The sequence below is a fragment of the Centropristis striata genome, chromosome 1, assembly GCF_030273125.1.
Source record: "Centropristis striata isolate RG_2023a ecotype Rhode Island chromosome 1, C.striata_1.0, whole genome shotgun sequence".
Classification (NCBI taxonomy): Eukaryota; Metazoa; Chordata; class Actinopteri; order Perciformes; family Serranidae; genus Centropristis; species Centropristis striata.
In genome coordinates, this window is record NC_081517.1 from 3,669,153 (window position 1) to 3,688,341 (window position 19,189).

General features: G+C 36.4%; 2 protein-coding genes across 2 annotated transcripts in view; both read left to right on the forward strand.

Moving 5' to 3' along the window:
• nomo (nodal modulator) overlaps positions 1–19,189 on the forward strand; it is an 86,830-nt gene that overhangs the window by 19,475 nt on the left and 48,166 nt on the right. The gene's annotated exons all lie outside the window — the stretch shown is intronic.
• Positions 1,614–18,576, forward strand: si:dkey-75a21.2 (uncharacterized protein LOC794385 homolog). The gene is made up of 9 exons (XM_059354147.1): positions 1,614–1,735; positions 4,597–4,797; positions 5,653–5,780; positions 8,274–8,543; positions 9,632–10,634; positions 13,707–13,920; positions 15,275–15,373; positions 16,685–16,762; positions 18,005–18,576. The coding sequence occupies exons 1-9, from the start codon at positions 1,676–1,678 to the stop codon at positions 18,232–18,234; spliced, it is 2,283 nt and encodes a 760-aa protein (XP_059210130.1). The 5' UTR covers positions 1,614–1,675; the 3' UTR covers positions 18,235–18,576.

Below are 19,189 nucleotides of genomic sequence, written 5' to 3' on the forward strand. Positions count from 1 at the left end.
TATTCTAAAACTTTAAAGAGGCCACAATGATCAAGTATTTTAAAACCGAGATGATGATCATGCTGGTCAGATGTTTTGTGGTGTTTTTCCTCACTGTATTTACTGTCATCTTTTCCTTCTGAGAAGGATTTGAACTACTATAACCACTGGAGTTGGAAAACCTTTCTGTATTTTAAGCACTTTAAATGTATTAACACTACCGTTTTCTTACTTTTATAACTTTTATGTTTACAGAACAGCATGTTCATTGTGTGGCTTGTGTGTTTTAACATCTATCGTGTATCAGTGACTCTGATGTTGTATAATAATTAATGGAATGGAATGGAATACATTTCAAAGTACTAAACTGTAACCATGCTCATTTTTACCATTACTGTGACTCTTTTTTACCTAAAACATTCAATCTACAACATTAACACTAAATAAACCTAACCCTAAACTATGAAAAAAACATTCCTAATGCCAAAACAGAACATATTTTTGCAATGTAGTACTGGAGGAGGTATGTGGATTTCCAGTGTTTGAGTATAAATTAAAAAAATGATGGATTAAATTATATTTCAGCCCCAATATCTGTAATAAACTTTCTCAAACTATAAAACCAAACGTTTTCAATTTTGTACATCTCCTAAAAAGAGAAGATCACCGAAACTGTAAATTACAAATTTTTAAACAGCTCTAACTAATCTTGTCTGATTCTTAACACTGTCAACCAGAAGATTACTACCAAAAAGGTCACTCAGTTTTGTAATGTAACTTTTGGATGGCGGGTACATTAGGTCTATAATGTTTTAATCAGATATAGAAGAAATTCGGTTTCACTTTATTATTACTACGTCTTTTTCTATGGCTATGATGACTGTTTGTTTTTAACTGTTTACATGGAAATTAAATTTAACACTCTGGAGTCCATCTATTTATTGAAAATACACACGTTTTATTTACATTAATAACATTATTTATATATGATATGTAGACAAGCTGAGAAAGCCAGTTAAAAGAGCAATCAGGAGTTTTCAGTGTGCCATTTATGTTTCTAGACCATTTTTCAAATGTGAATTTTCTTTCTACAATGAAAACTATTACTATTCTTAATTTACATGCAAATAGACTGCTTTGTAGTTTTATTATTTATTCTTTTTTTCCTGCTGTTTTTGTGTGTGTATAAATGGTAAAAAAAAAAAAATAATAATTCATCGTACATTTCCATAGACTCCTGTGTCTTTTGTTTGTATTTTGGGTTCCTGGCAGCTTTATACTTTGTTAATTAAAATAAAATGAAAAATCTGACTGATAGCCAAGTTTGTGTGGAGAAAAAGGAGCCATGCATGTGATGTAAGGACAGACTGAAAGATGCTGAACAGAGACAGAAATGAATGCATAGGAAGATGACACATTTGAAACAAAATCTCTCTCTCAGTCTTTTTCTTTTCTTTTCTCCACTCTCAGAGGTGTTGTACCACCTCCAGCCCAGCAGGGGTCGCTGTCTTCAGTGCCTGAAAGCGTCTAGCCAATCAGAGGCCGAGTAACGGCTTCCCGCAATGCATTCTGGGTATCAAGGACCAGCTAGTCACTCCTTTGAATTTCCAGTCAAGACGCAGCGAAACTTTAAGTTGTTTATTTATTAAGTACTTCCAGTGTTTTTATTTTTATTTTAATTATTTGTATATGTGACATGTGGTGCAAGTCCTGTAATAAAGAAACAGAGCCGGAGCAGTCGCTGGCGTTGCTGGAGGTCAGATTTGAGTGAGACTTTGCTAATTAGCTAGCCAGCTAGCTATTTGTAAACAAGTCATAACCATATGTCATAACATGGGCAGCTGGAGTAAATTACTGTACTAATAACCACTTAGAAATATTAGCTACATAATGCATTTCTCTTAAGACGCCACATTTTCCAGATAAACCCACACACTGACATTTCTACGTATTCTCCACATATAGTGGTTCTGAGATTGTGGGACTGGATTAACTCAGGATACATCAGTGTTGGGAAATTTACTTAAAAATCATTGCTTTGCAAGCTTTTGGTTACTTAACACTAGGAAAAAGTTGAGCTAGCTACCCTAATAATATAATTCGGATTCGGATAATTCTAGTTTGGTGAACTAAAGCTGCTACAAAGCTGCTTCAAACTACTTTGTAAAAAAAAAACCCTTCATGACAATGTGACAATATATCACATTTATTTTATTTATTCAGGGAGGGGCAATTGAGAGCGAGCTCTCATTTCCAATGGTGACCTGATTACAGCACAAATACAATTCAACACATTACAATACATATCCATATTAATATACACTCAACAGAAGCACATAATGAATTAAACAAGCACATGAACATTCAGAAATCATAATCAACAAAAATGTATTTAAAATGATTAAAAGGAATCATTGTATCCAACTGAAGCTGAGACAGTAGATTATTCCATTTAAAAGGAGCAAAATAAACAAAAGCGAATTTCCCTACCTCCGTTTTAACAGCAGGGATATTAAGAGCCAGTGGGTTATGTGCACGAGTGGAATAGTTAAAGAGATCTGAAGCTCAGTATGCCACTCAATTCCCTCTTTCCTTTTTCACTTCCTAAATAAAATTATCCATTATTCAGGGTAAAGTGCAAGTAATGTTTGCCAATCAGTCAGACACTATACAGGTGCATCTCAGTAAATTAGAATATCATAGAAAAGTTTATTTATGTCAGTAATTCAATTCAAAAAGTGGAAATAACACATTATATAGATCCATTACACACAGAATGAAACATTTCATGTCTTAATTTATTTAATTTTCTTCTAATTGTAATGATTATGGCTTACATTTAATGAAGACCAAAAATTCAGTGTCTTAAAAAAATGATTATTACAAAAGAGGAATTTTAAAAAGTATGTTTAATATGGAAATGTTGGCCTCTGAAAAGTTTGTCCATCTATATGTACTCAATACTTGGTTGGGGCTGTTTGACTCGAACTACTGGAAATGGACTTTTCCATCATATTATAAATTATTGAGATGCACCTGTAGATTCCAGATTGGGGTATTGCACCAAGCAGAAACACGGGGAACTCTTAAAATAACATGCAACAACTTCTCTGAACATTTAACAGCATTTGTGACTATTGAAACCTACCATATTCAATTTATTTGAACAAATACAGATTTAACACATAAAAAAACTACAGCCAGATAATCTTCACAGGTGAGCTGACAGTTCAGCTCAAAGATGTCGAAGGGTTTTAATTACAGTATTTAAAAAAATATGCAATTTATTTTTTTAACTGATATTCCAATTACAATACTATTTATAATATGGGAGTGTATAATCATTTTTTGCATCTCTTTATTTGCATTTAAAAATATATGAATGATCATGGTGAGATGAGTCTTATGAGGATCTGTACAAGCACAAATACTTGCATAAAGACCACCACAATACCACAATACTTGATTTAGAAGGGTATTTTGACACATATTTAGCATTGAACAAACATTGCCTGTCCTGCAATTTGGATATAACACCATGTTGCGATTCCAACATTTTTATTAGTTGTGCAGCCCTAATAGGGAATCAATAGCAAAATTTAAATGAAACTGAAATTAATTTCTTTTTATGGCCCGAAATAGTTTGTGGTTTCAGTAATTAACTACAAGAAAATGGCAAAAAAAAAAAAAGTAATTCACTATGCAGATATGAATGTAGTTGCATCCCAACAAGCTACTGCAAAATGTAGTGAAACTACTAGTTTAATTACATGTAGTTCACAACTCTCCAACACTGTATATTATAGAGGTGGGGGAAAAAATCGATACAGCATAGTATCGTGATATTTTGCGTGGCAATTTTATATCGTTTCATGGCCGCCAATTACGATATTTAGCGTTTATTTAGTGCCAGTGTTTTTGCCTTTTTTTTCCGGAGGCTGTAGCGGGCTCAATTTTAGGAATATACTGGAGATACTGGTATCATGAGAACTAGAAGATCTAAGGAATCTATAGTCACCATGTGCGTCAGGAAGTTTTTGAAATAACGCTGAAAAGTTAGGCTTTTTAATGTTTGTAAACAAATCTAAATTCAGAGCAGAAGCTTAAAGTTGAGGAAAGTTTGATAAAATGCTGCAGTTGTCAGTTCAGTTCAGTTTGACTGAATACTTTGTTGGTCAGTCTGTGGGTTTGACTCATTGTGGAGAAATAAAAAGACTGAAGTGAGATGAATAGACTGAGAATTTTCTCTTATTTGACAAAACAATTCTTGATTGAATTTAATTTTGTGGACACAAAATGCAGTTAATCAGTCAAATTGCTATACATTGTATCGCAATACTCACCATATCGCGAAATGCTTAAAATCGCAATAATATCATATCGTGACTCAAATATCGGGATAAAATCATATCGTGGGGCCTCTGGTGATTCCCACCTTTAGTATAATATTGTAATTATATTATTATTTTTTTCAAAGAATTAACTCTCAAATCTTAACATTTCTTGCAGTTTAGTAAGAAGTAGGATTCTGTTTCAACCTCTGTGTTCTGAGTGAAGCCAGCCTGTGATGACCTGTTTCTGTCCACTCAGTCTGTCTCTCTCTCTTTATTTTGACAGCAACTATTGCCGGAGCAGTACAGCCACACAGTGTGCAGCTATGTGACGTTAGGAGAGACACATTTCAGGGCAAGCATTAAGTTAAAGCTGTCGAGTGTTGAAGATGCAAAGGGATGGTTTGAAGACTTCCAGAGCTCCTCAGGCTTCACATGGCGAATCTCTAAAACCTATCCTAATGGTGGCCGCTACAACAAGTATCGAGTAAGTTTCACCCTCTCAGCCTCCCATCCGTCCTCTTAATGTAACTTTCAGTTTAAGCTTTAATGAGGCTGTCAGGAGGAAAGCAGTTTTTTATGTAAAGAATTATCTCTTAAAGGCACAGGAGCAGTAAAACTCTAAGAGCTTTTTTTATTTTTTATTTTTTATTTATTTTATTTTATTTTATTTTTTATAAAACTTTATTGATCCCTTGGGATAGCTCCCTCAGGGAAATTGAGTTTCCAGCAGCAAACAGGTTAAAAAGCACACATAAGAGAAAAAAAGAACAATTTATATACAATAAATAAATAAATATGATATGAGATGGTTTTTAAATAGTCCTTATGTATGTCTTATTGTGTTAGTTATTGTTATTGTTATTGTTATTGTTATTGTTATTGTTACTGCTCCTTCCTTGTATTCAGCCAGAAGATTACAACCAAAAAGGTCACTCAGTTTTGTAATGTAACTTTTGGATGGCGGGTGCATTATAATGTCTATAATGTTTTAATCAGATATAGAAGAAATTCGGTTTTACTTTATTATTACGTCTTTTTCTATGGCTTTGATGACTGTTATTAACTGTTGACATGGAAATTAAATTTAACCCTCTGGAGTCCATCTATTTATTGAAAATACACATGTTTTATTTACATTAATAACTTTATTTATATATGATATGTAGACAAGCTGAGAAAGCCATTACTATTCTTAATTTACATGCAAATAGACTGTTTTGTAGTTTTATTATTTATTATTTTTTCTGCTGTTTTTGTGTATAAATGGTAAAAAAATCAAAGAAAATCGTACATTTCCATAGAAACCTGTGTCCTGTGTATTCATGTATTATGTTCACAGATGGACTACAGGTGCCAACATAAGACATTTGGGTATGTGTGCAAGAAGAGGAGCAAGAACACTGATTGCCCTGCGACTCTGTTCGTGATCTTGAAAAGGCGGCCAGAATCTGGAGAGCGGAAGTCGAGGTCAGTAGATCCAGAATAGATGTTAGAGCCATTTTGTACATTGTGGAGAAGCTGCTAAATAATTCAGATTTGTATTTCATAAGTTTATAGTTCTTTATTGAGGTTGTAGGAATGCCTATTGGTTCATAGGAATTGCACTCTTCTTATTGGCTGAGATGTGTGTAACGTCATAATTGCTTACTTTGCTTTAATTAGGATTATGGAGACGAGGAGAGCACACTAGTTTTTGACCGTGCTCATAATTATTATTATTTTGGATTGCTGCAGTTTATTGTTTGTAATGCTCAAACGAAAGGTTTTCAATAAACCATAAGAAAGAAACTGTGGTATTTTTTCGGCTTAAGACACGCGTCAGCTACATCCTCACGCTCCATAATTGAAGTGTGCGTTTTAAAGTAAAACTAGACGGAGCCACACTAACAATAGACTTGAAAGAGACTTGAAAACAACACAATTTGTAGTTGTGATTATAATAATAATAATAATACATTTTATTTGGAGGCGCCTTTCTTGGCACTCAAGGACACCGTACAAAAGGATAGAAAAGAAACGGTAATAAAATACAATATAAAATGCAATAAAATACACAGAATGAATAACAATACAATACAATACAATAGACATATTGGACAGGGTAAAAGTCATCAAAGGGAATAAGCAGTTTTAAACAGATGTGTTTTAAGTATTAATTTGAAATGAGGGAGTGAGTCAATGTTCCTGAGTTGGGGTGGTAGTGAGTTCCAGAGGCGGGGAGCCTAAGAAGATTACATCTTCTTACTCTTTTTTCATTCGTATCATCAGCACATCTCTCTGATCTTATATCTGTCATGATTCTTCAGCCTGTTTTTATTGAACAAAGAGCCGATACTTTGTTACCAAGACGATGTCTAAATTCAGAATTTGTGACGTGCTAGTTTTTCTACAGTTTTGCAGGTTGCAGGTTCAGCCTGCATACACATTTTTCAGTATAACTTTGTTTACTTCACGACTCTTTGTCTTATGATTGGGAGTCTTGAAGTTGTTGTGGTTTTCACAATATGTGACTGCCAAGCAACAGGGGGGTCACACACGACAAGATAAGATATTCCTGTATTAGTGCCACAACGGGTACATTTTTGTATAGAAAATTAGAAAGAAGAATCAATAAAATAACAAGAAATAGACACAAGAAATGTAAAAGTATTAATACACTTTAAACAATAAGATACACTACCGGTCAAAAGTTTTAGAACACACCAATTTTTCCAGAATTTAATTGAAAATTATGCAGTTTAATGTCTCAGTGTACTCTGAAATTAATGCACATTTGCAACATTTAAAATTCTTTATTGAGCATGATAGTGTTTTGAAAGTAAAAAAAAGATTCAAAATCATATTTTAGTGTAGTTTACTAAAGGACAAAAAAAAAGACACAAAATGACCAAAAAAAGAGACAAAATGACCAAAAAAGACACCAAAAGACACAAAATGACCAAAAAAAGACACAAAATGACCAAAAAAAGACACAAAATGACTTACAAAGACATGAAAAGAATTCAAAAATGGACAAAATAGCCCAAGACTCCATAGAGTTAAGTTGTTAACCCATTTCTTGTTCCCTGTAAAAAGGCCTACTTGTATAATTCTGAAATGTACATTATTTTCCAGTTTTGGTTAACCTTACCTTTTTTTATTTACCTCTGGCAGTTCACCACTTACCTTTGTACCCTTTCAAGCTGTTCATTTGACTTGAACTGCTTGAATTTCAATAAAAAACTGGAAAAATTGGGGTGTTCTAAAACTTTTGACCGGTAGTGTATATAAAATTAGGAACAATTCATACAATATAGACAGACCCAACCATTGAAATTGCACCATTACACAGAGATAAAATGTTTAATTGCACAGTGGAATGATAAAACACCTGATTTAAGCAGTATTTATGTTGATTAGTGTGTCAACCGCAGTGATGTGGTCAACTAGTGGGTCAGACGGGTTCCAGTTTACTAGAAAATATCCCAGGTTCAGGCGTCAAAAAGTGGGGGTCGCCAAATCATTTTGGAAGTCAGCTCTGTCTCCACTGTGTTAAAGTGTTTTAGTCTTTTTAGTCATTTTATGTCTTTTTTTAGTCATTTTGTGTCTTTATTTGGTCATTTTGTTTCTTTATTGGGTCATTTTGTGTCTTTTTTTTGGTAATTTTGTGTCTTTTTTTGGTAATTTTGTATCTTTTTTGGTAATTTTGTGTCTTTTCTGGTCATTTTGTGTCTTTTTTTGGTAATTTTGTATCTTTTTTGGTAATTTTGTGTCTTTTTTGGTCATTTTGTATCTTTTTTGGTCATTTTGTGTCTTTTCTGGTAATTTTGTGTCTTTTTTGATCATTTTGTGGTCATTTTGTCAAAAAGTGACAAATCAGTGCTCCGGATAAATGAGTAATTAGGCCTACTGCAGAAACATTATGTGCAATCATCTTTGTTCTACTTTCTCTTTATGGCTCCTTGTCATTATTCACCTCAGATCTGGAGATCCTCACATGAGGGACGGACTCGTCTTTCATGTCAACTTACGCCATGAGCACAACCATCCTACTTCATGTGCTAAAAGCGTGACGAAGAGAGATGTTTCAGGAGAAACCGTTGAAAAGCTGACAAAGCTGTTTGAAAGTGGCCACTCCCCTTTAACAGCATTCGAGACGCTTAAATACGATGTCCAGGAGGAGGTACGAGACAACTATGTGTGTGCTGCTGGAGATAGTTCGGCTTGTCCCGATTTGCAGTTTTGTCACAGGTCAGTAACTAATCCACTCAATCACAAATGCCACATTTATTTAATGAGAATTCTACGGTGGCCTTGAGAGCTCACAGCGCTGCAACTTAAGAAAACACATGCAAATACACAAAACACAAGCAAATTGAGAAAACATCTTCACCAATTTGACAACACAAGAACAGTATTTAGAAAACGCTGCAAAGACCACAACACAACAGAAGTGTTTCCAGAGTACACTTAAAAGTGATGCACACATCTGGACACGCATGTGATATTATCATGTTATTTCATAGCATGCTAACGTTAGCGGCCGATCGATAGCATGCTAAAGTTAGTGGCTGATCGATAGCATGCTAAAGTTAGTGGCCGATCGGTAGCATGCTAAAGTTAGCGGCCGATCGATAGCATGCTAAAGTTAGTGGCCTATCGATAGCATGCTAAAAATAGCGGCCGATCATAGCGTGCTAACATTAGCGGGCTAGTAAGAGCAAGACCAACTCGGTGCTATTGAGAGAGACCAACTAAAACGTGTATCCTTCATTTATTTGATTTGTTTAACTGCAATGTGATTGATACGGGCTAGCAGGCTAACGCTATATATCACGTTATAACATGAAAATTAATGATATAAATCAAGTGATGATTTATGATTTTATTTCAAATATGCAACAACAATACTATAATAATAATAATGCATCAACAGGAGTCAGCCCTAGTGACTCCTGCACTGATAAGGCCGCCAAGCACTCTATAAAAATGCAACAACATATTTGAAAAGGGGTAGGAAGAAGTAAAAACTTGTTCAATCCCACCCCACTTCTTTAAACAATACGAGAGTGTTATACGTTATATCCAGACATGTGCATCACTTTTAAGTGTCCTCTGGAAACACTTCTATTGCGTTGTGGTCTATTTGCAGTGCTTTTTCTAAATGCTGCGCTTGTGTTGTCATGTCAAGATGTTTTCTAAATTTGTTTGTGTTTTGTGTATTTGCATGTGTTTTCTTAGGTTGCAGCGCTGTGAGCTCTCAGGGCCACCGTAGAATTCCAGCAAACTATTAATATAATAAATAAAATATTATTACATATTATTTTTCTTTATTGCAGACTGTACCACAAACTGTTCAAGAAAGCATTTGTTGCAGCAGAACAGGAAGAAATGCTCAAAGACCTCGAACAAACCCTCGATGGTTACAATAAGGAGCAGGGGGACGTCTGTGCCAGGATCGGAAAAACCACCGACCATCAGCTGGTGATCGCCATGTGCACGCCAGTGATGAGGAGGGTCCATTCCCGGCTGAGAGAGAGCAGTGAGATGGTGTTTGTGGACTCCTCTGGGCATTGTGACTGCCACAATAAGACAAAAGAGAAACAGACTCACCGCCTTTTTCTCCTCCTCGCCCCTTCCTCGGCTGGCGGGTTGCCTTTGGGCGTCTTTATCACCACGTCTGAGTCCCAGGCAACCATCTCAGCTGCTTTGGAGCTGCTGCAGACCGTCTTTCCACAGGACCGGTTCTTTGGCTACCCAGATGGACCTCTGGTCGTCATGTCCGATGACTGCCCCGCACTCAGGCAGGCGCTGCAGGGAGCCTTCCCCGAGGCCACATTAGTCCTCTCTGTGTTCCACCTCCTTCAGGCCATGTGGAGGTGGCTGTGGAGCAGCTCCAATGGGGTTCCCAAGCAGCACAGGGCCCCCCTCCTGAAGTCCTTCAGAGGTCTGGTGTACGCTTCCACACCAACGGCTCTCATGAAACGCTACAACAGTCTGTTAGGCCACCACGTTGCCTCACAGAACCCAAAGTTTGTGCGACACCTGCAGGAGGTGTTCATGCGGCGGGAGGAGTGGGCCATGTGCCTGCGGGTGCAGCAGCCCATCAGCGGGGACCACACCAACACCAACAGCTACATGGAAAGCGTCATGAGGGTGGTGAAAGAGAAGATCCTCCACCGACTGAAGGCCTTCAATGTCAAACAGTTGTTGGACTTTGCGGTCACGAGGATGGACTCACACTACGTCCGCCGGCTCACAGACGCTGCTAACAGCACGCTGCACACTTCTCCTCAGAGGCTGCTGGAGACGGAGGACATCGGGAAGTACTCCATAGCACAGGTAGCTACACCACAGGGGCATGCAGATGTACAGAGGCCAGACAGTTGTTTACACCAGCTATTCTCAACCTTGGGGTCCCGACCCCAATTGGGGTCCCGAGATGATTTCTGGGGGTCGCCAAATCATTTTGGAAGTCAGCTCTGTCTCCACTGTATTAAAGTGTTTTAGTCTTTTTAGTCATTTAATGTCTTTTTTTAGTCATTTTGTGTCTTTATTTGGTCATTTTGTGTCTTTATTTGGTCATTTTGTTTCTTTTTTGGGTCATTGTGTGTCTTTTTTATGGTCATTTTGTGTCTTTATTTGGTCATTTTGTTTCTTTTTTGGGTCATTGTGTGTCTTTTTTATGGTCATTTTGTGTCTTTTTTGGTAATTTTGTGTCTTTTTTTGGTAATTTTGTATCTTTTTTGGTAATTTTGTGTCTTTTCTGGTCATTTTGTGTCTATTTTGATCATTTTGTGGTCAGTTTGTGTCTTTTTTGGTAATTTTGTGTCTTTTCTGGTCAGTTTGTGTCTTTTTTGGTAATTTTGTTTCTTTTTTGTGTGATCTGAACTGTGCGTGTAAGATTCTGTTCAGTGAGCGGGGGTCGCGGACAACATGCATGTTAAATTGGGGGTCGGGACTCAAAAAGGTTGAGAACTACTGGTTTACACCAGGGCAAAATGATTTGACAGCCTGAATTAGGGCTGGGGGATATGGACCAAAAGTCATATCTCAATCTATTTAGGCTGAATATCTATATACGATATATATCCTGAAAAAAACCTAGCTTTTTAGGTCGCAACAGCGGTCAGTGCGATACTTGTCACAGTCGTCAGTGTAGATCAAGAGTGAAGGTGTTCAGTAAAGAGTTTAGTCTCTTCTTAAAGATTGAGAAGGACTCAGCAGATTGGATGGAGTTTGGAAGTTTGTTCCCCCACCTATAGGGGCTCTACAGAGGAGAAGAGTCTGGTTTAAAACATAGAGGCCTTCAGCGGTGGAGGAGCCAGACGTCTTTCACTTGAAGAGCGTAGTGGGCGGGAGGGTTTGTGGACCTGAACAAAGGAGATCAGATAAGAAGGGGCTGTCGTAACGTGGAAGAAAAAAGTGACACTGCTGAGCAAATGTGTTATATTTTATTGCTCAATGCAACAAAAGCCCCATGATCCGAGTCAAACCGGCGAGCTGTTCACGGATGCGAGCCGAGAAGCTCACTGAGACACACTTCAGATATCTGACATTCAAAATATCTGGATGTGTCAGGGAGGGATGGCTAATAAGAGCCCAAGAAAAAGTGTCTGTGTTATGTGCCTGTGTATGTGTGTGTGTGTGTGTGTGTGTGTGTGTGTGTGTGCGTGTGTGTGTGTTCTTCTACTTCCAACATAGTGAGGACCACAACACGTTTTTAACCAACAGAGTGAGGACATTTTTGCAAAGTGAGGAAGTTTCAGCCGGTCTGCATTAAAACTAATGAAAAATCCAAAACTATTATAACCTTGCAAGGGAATTCACTGTTCCAATGAGGGTCCTCACAAAGATAGAAGTACAAGGATGTGTGTGTGTATGTGTGTGTGTGTGTGTGTGTGTGTGTGTGTGTGTGCGTGTGTGTGTTCTTGTACTTCCTACATAGTGAGGACCACAACACGTTTTTAACCAACAGAGTGAGGACATTTTTGCAAAGTGAGGAAGTTTCGGCCGGTCTGCATTATAACTAACTGAATTTGAAAACAAAAATTCACAACAAAATTAAAACTAAAACTAATGAAAAATCCAAAACTATTATAACCTTGCAAGGGAATTCACTATTTCAATGAGGGTCCTCACAAAGATAGAAGTACAAGGATGTGTGTGTGTGTGTGTGTGTGTGTGTGTTTGAGAGAGAGAAAAAATAGGCCGCGCTAGTGTGTGTGTATGTTTTTGTGCAAGAGAAAAGAGAGAAAGAGAAGGTGGAAAAGAAACTATTATAAAAATATATTATGTTTTATGAATAATTTATTGGCAGCTCTGCGATGTCACTTTTTGTCCCACCTGGCCAAACCACTGTTATATTCTTACGGTATAAGCTTGAAGACTGTATAAGGTTGGAACTCGCCTGTCACACAGGTTTACAAAAAAATAAATCTGTCACGTTTTCTGAATTTAGCTATGGACTTGATGTATCAGCTCTTGTGACATATTTGGAGTCTGGGGTGAAAACCTACAATCCTACACTGCAAAAAAAGAAAAGTTGGGTGAACCCAAAATTTCAAGGCAACAAACTTCGATAAAATTTTAAGTTGGACAATTAAACTAAATATTTTAAGTTTTGTTTTTGAGTTTGCTCAACTCTGAATTCTGATTTTTGTCAACTCAACTGTAAATTGTACTAACTTATAATTTTACATTGTAATAACTTTTAATCCTTACTTCTGCTAACTTCTGCAATGTGCTGAATTGGCACGATTGTAACGCCGCTATGAAATGTCAGCTAATGTTGTGACCACAAGTTTGAGTTAGCATTGATACGCTAATGGCTACTCTTGTTGCTGTAACAAGCAGCGCCGCTAGCATCAGTTAGCCGCTGGCATCAGTTAGCCGCTAGCATCAGTTAGCCGCTAGCATCAGTTAACCGCTAGCATCAGTTAGCCGCTAGCTTTCGCTAATGAATTTCACCGTTTTCCCGCATTTCACAACAAATAAATAAGAGTTAGCAGAACTATTGGCCCTTGTTTTGAACCCCAACTTAAAGATATAAGTAACAACAACTCACAAACTTGTTTTTGAGCAGACAACTGGCTTCCTTTGTTGTGCTAACTTACATTATTGCCCTAAATGTCAATAATTTATATTTCCAAGCTTTACCAACTTAAATCACTGTTTTAGGCCAAAAAATACAAGTTGGCTTTTTTTTGCAGTGTACAGGCCCTTTACTAGAATGGGTTTGACTTTCCTAATGTGAATAAAATAAATACCCTTATTGAGACGTTAAAGATAAAAAGGTTTTCATATCTCTATCCCAGTAGTACATGTATGTTGTATGGCCTCAACTGTAATATTTCCAACCTGTGCTTCCACACCTTCTAAAATCAACTTTGTCTCCTTGTTTTAATGCTACAGGAAGACCAAGACAACTACACTTTGGCGAGCTTATCAAACGCTGCAGTGTCCTACCATGTCAACATGGCGCTTGGCTGCTGCACATGCTCAGTAGGGCTTCACGGCCGCCAGTGTAAGCATCAGAGTGTGGTAGCTGGGACGTTTGAACATAAAGACAGCTTCTTTCTTTGGGTGCCACCAGACATACGGAAACTGTTCTATCAAATTGCCACTGGTGAGTTTCTTCACGTTATTGAAGTTTATTTATATGTATTTCATGCCATGAAGTAGTAACAACTCTTCACTCACATTTCCTTCAGTTGTTCCATAACAATCATATGTATTCAAACGCATAATACAAAGGAAAAACGAGAGAGTAATTTTTCCAGAGTTAACATTATTTTCCTCAGAAAGAGTCATTTTTATTAATTTTGGATTGTAATTATTTCCGGTGGTCACCAGAATGGGAGTAAAAAAACTGAAATTTAATTGGAGTAAAATTAAGAACAAGCTTTTTCCCCCCAGTTCTATTCATAATAAAGTTAAACTCATAAAAAGTCATAATAAATTCTATTTAGAGTAAAAATTTGTTCTATTTCTAATAAAATTGTTTTCTAGTTTGAGTAAAATTCAGCTCAATTTATAATAAAATTTGATTTCTGTTTTTCTGTCAAATTCACTTCTGTAACAAATAAAATTCAGTTCCATACAGAGTAAAACTAGGGTAGAGTTGTTTTTATTTCATGCTAAATGGAGTGAATTGTCATCATGTAGAGTAAAATGTTTTCACTAAATAGTTGCGGAAAGTTTAGATTTAGTTTTTTTATGTTACAGTCTGGTTTACCTTTTTTTTTTTTTTTTACAATTTGACGAGGCATGAATTTATATACCTATTTCAGTCAATCTATTGTTTATTCATGCAACTTTTGTTTTGGAGTGACCCCTTTATTTGAAAGCTAAACAGGTATAATTAAAGAAAAGTGTGTAAAAGTTTTTAGTTGTCCTTTATTTATTCATTTTGTTCTAGCTGTTAAGACAAAAAAACCTCATTAAATGCATTCTAAACCAGGACCTTATAAAAACCTAAACATAAGTTAAAGATTACCTTATTAGTCCCACAATGGGGAATTTCAAACTCTGCATTGAACCCGTCCTTTTTGGGGTTAGGTGCTTTGCTCAAGGGCACTTCAGGCCTTGACCTGTCAGTCCTGGGATTCAGGATACAAAAATAAATCAGAGAGGATGATTTTTTTTGTATTTCGAGAATGAAGTTGACATATTGGCAATAAAGTTGAAATGTCAAGAAAAATGATGAAATAGATCATTAAACTAGAAATGTTGAGAATGAAGTCGAAATGTCAACTCTCAAAAGTTCGACTTTCAAGCTACAGTTAATAACGTGAAAGTTTTTGTCATATTTGTCAAAAATGTCACTATATCCTGACAGTAATACATGAGGCAGATAATCTGAAAAAACCTGTGTGCTTCTCTGCTTCCTCCTAATGGCTTTTAAATAACGTGTGAGAGATTGGAAGCAACAAACAATTTCCCTTTGCTAACATTCAAACACTGTGTTTTCCCTCTAACAGGAAAGGACATTCCAGATGACTGGTTTGAGACGCTGATGCAGGACAAACCACCTCCGTCTGAGGGAGCTGCTGCTGAAATCTACTTTGATCCTGAAACAGGTAAGTCACAAAGTTACACTATTACACTCCCCTGTCTTATGTCACTGTTCTGAGGGTTGTGAAGCATGTGTCTGTCAGGACATTTGGACAGAGGCGGTTCTACACAAATCAAATTAATAATAAAATGATCAATTTATAACAATGAACAATGGAACAATTCTAACCTTTTTTTTGTTCAAACAATATCTCATTGTACACAAAAGGAACCCAGAATGTGAACATTGTATAATTGTTAAACTCTATGGAGTCTTTTTGGGCTATTTTGTCCATTTTTTAATCCTTTTCATGTCTTTACGTGTCTTTGTAAGTCATTTTGTGTCTTTTTTCTGTCTTTTTTGGTCATTTTGTGTCTGTTGTGTCTTTTTCAGTTATTTTGTGTCTTTTTTTGGTCATTTTGTGTCTTTTTTTGGTCATTTTGTGTCTTTTTTTGGTCATTTTGTGTCTGTTGTGTCTTTTTCAGTTATTTTGTGTCTTTTTTTGGTCATTTTGTGTCTTTTTTTGGTCATTTTGTGTCTTTTTCAGTTATTTTGTGTCTTTTTTTGGTCATTTTGTGTCTTTTTTTTGTCTTTTTTTGGTCATTTTGTGTCTTTTTTTGGTCATTTTGTGTCTTTTTCAGTTATTTTGTGTCTTTTTTTGGTCATTTTGTGTCTTTTTTTTGTCTTTTTTTGGTCATTTTGTGTCTTTTTTGGTCATTTTTTGTCTTTTTTTGGTCATTGGTGTCTGTTGTCTTTTTTTAGTTATTTTGTGTCTTTTTTGGTCATTTTGTGTCTTTTTTTGGTCTGTCCTTCGGCGGATGTCGATGATGTAGTATCCTTCAAATCCAGCTGTTTGAGGATCCTTCCTTGACATTCAGATACAGCTATTGTTTAGCAATAAATACAGGTGTGGCACCAACCAATAACCCTAGTATGTTTAACAGAAATGATCTAAGTGATGCAATGTAGGGTACCCAACTTACCTACGCCCCAACCTCACCACCACAAAATTGCACGAACAAATCAAATCTGAAGTTTGGCAGCACACAAAACACGAGTCTCACAGGCAGAGACAGAACAAGGACAAGATGGCCGCCGGTGATCCTGACAATGGCCCTTTTTCAACTGGAACACACCACCTCTGATTGGTCAGCTCCACAGGTGGAAATCAGCTTTCCAGGTGGATCCCAATCAAGTTGTTAACACCTGGGAAGGAAACAGAAACAGACACACACAACCAGTCCTCTGGCCCGTTACATGGCTGATAAGAAATCTAAAACACACACAGCTGTGACCCCAAACGGCTTGTTGACTGTTTTATTCTCTTTCTCTGTAGACAGTGATGCTGACAGCTTCACTGAACCAATGGAGTCCTCACCGATCCCATCAAGTACCTCAGTGGAGACAGATTCTGGTAAAATGAAAATAATAAGTTCAGAAATGTAATGTGTGAAAGAGTAGGTGGGTTTCCATCCACCACATTTTAAATTTGTGCAGTAAAACCCTCAACAGAAACACCGAACATTTGAAGAAGCTTTTATGCTCGGCTGAGTGGAAAACACGACCAAGTGCAAGAAGCATTTTAATGAATAAATTATGATATTTTATACAGTCTATGATGACGACATAAATGAAGCATGTGACTTCAACATCCACTGATATGAAGCTTCTGCTCTGTTAAAGAGACAAAAAAGTGACACAGATCTTCGTCACATTAATACATAAAACAAACATTTCAGTTTTCCACATTGCTTTTCAACACTTTTAATTGCCCTCTTCTACCCTTATATAATGGTTGTCTGATTGGAAAATCAGCGCTGCCTAATATATATATATATTTTTGAATGCGATATGGAATTAGACCATATCGCATATATCAATATAGTTCAGTTTTTTTTCTTTCTTTATATATAAATGCTGCTAGTTAGTTATTTTGTAATGTTCCTAATTCTCATATAAATATGTTTATTTTAGAAAAAGATTGACCTATTTTATTTCATAGGCTATTTTTATTTAAGATATTTTTTCTTTTAGATCATATCGCATATATCAATATAGATCAGTTTTTTTTCTTTCGTTATATATAAATGCTGCCCTTATTAGGGTTTGTCATATTTAGTTATTTTGTAATGTTCCTAATTCTTCTCTCATATAAATATGTTTATTTGAGAAAAAGATTGGCCTATTTTATTTCATAGGCTATTTTTATTTAAGATATATATTTTTTTTTTAAATGTGCACTTTATGGAGCTTTGATTTTTTTTAAAAAGGTACTCCTGTTGTTATACAGTATTTATGTTCACTTACATAAATGGTCTCAATAAAACTACTTGTGACATTTCATATTTGGCTTTGACTGAACATTTGCTCTCACTTTGCGACAAAAATATCAGGATATATATCGTATTTTGATATTCAGCCTAAATATATCAGGATATGACTTTTGGTCCATATCGCCCAGCCCTACTGCCGTACACCCATTACAATTAACCAACTCATCATAATCGCACAACAGTAGTAGATGGAAACAAACATTTATTTGCAACTTTTTTCTTTTGCCTAGTTTGGTAAAAAAAAAAATATATATATATATATATATTTTTAAATTGAGATACATTTGGATGGAAACCAAACTCTCTATTCATTATTTTCCCAGGTGAATCTCTCATCAAGGACAGACTGAACAGCGTCTTCCTGGACATGACCAAGAAATTGGACAACCCAGACTTCAATCATTCCATCACTTCATTCGTGAAGAACTATGAAAACATTAAAACAGACCAGTGTGCCATGGTTTCAGCTCTTTCCTCATTTGGAAAGTCTCTCCAGAAAAAGTCCCGAGGCTGCAAAAGAACAATGGAAGTAGAGCCGACAGGATTGTCCTGAGCAGTGGACGACCTCCACACACTGTGTGGAGAAGAGCTTGTGCCTTTGGGACCACCCACTAACAAACCCCCACCCTCCCCACAGGTTAAACACTCAAATGATGGGATGCTGGAATTATCAGTCAGTCAACAAATGGATGTTGTGGCTGGAGAGAGGGGCGCCTGGAATGCCCTGCTCAGCCTGCTGCCCCCGCGACCCGGCCACAACACCCTAAAATTTAATTTGTTGTCACTGATACCTATTGCTTTTTTGCTTTCATGTATATTACCATGTGTTTACACTGTTACGACCATATTGTCTTTATTTTTTGTGGATGAGAATGGATGGATGGATGGATGGATGGATAGATGAAACAAATGTAAGACAGTTGTGATTGATCAATTTGTTTCAAAATCACCATTTTTGAAAAAGCAAGCAAGTTATCTGTGTGGCAGCTGTTGGGTGTTTCTGACTGACAGAAATACGTCCACATTTAAAGTTTGACCACAACTTTAAATAAAGTTGTTTTAACATAAAGTTGTGTTAACTTATTTGTACCAAACATTGTCCTTTAAACTTTTTTTTTTTTTACTACTGACCCTCCACTTCTGTTCACCAGAGTCTTTTCATGATCAGTAGCAGAATTTCTAATCATCTGTCCATGTTCATTTTCTGTACTACTAAGGCCATGGGTCTCAAACTCGCGGCCCGCGGGCCAATTGCAGCCCTGTTACAATATTTTGTGGCCCCCACCTTGATATGAAAGTTTAATGTTTGTTTTATATGAATGGCACTTTACCATGTTGTGTGTGGAAGGTCCCTTTAATTACTTTTTTTGGTAATTTTGTGTCTTTTTTAAAATGTGTGTCTTTTTAGTAATTTTGTGTCTTTTTGGATCATTTTGTATCCATCTTTTTAAAAATAATTTAGTGTCTTTTTAAAATAATTTTGTGTCTTTTTTGGTAATTCTGTGTCT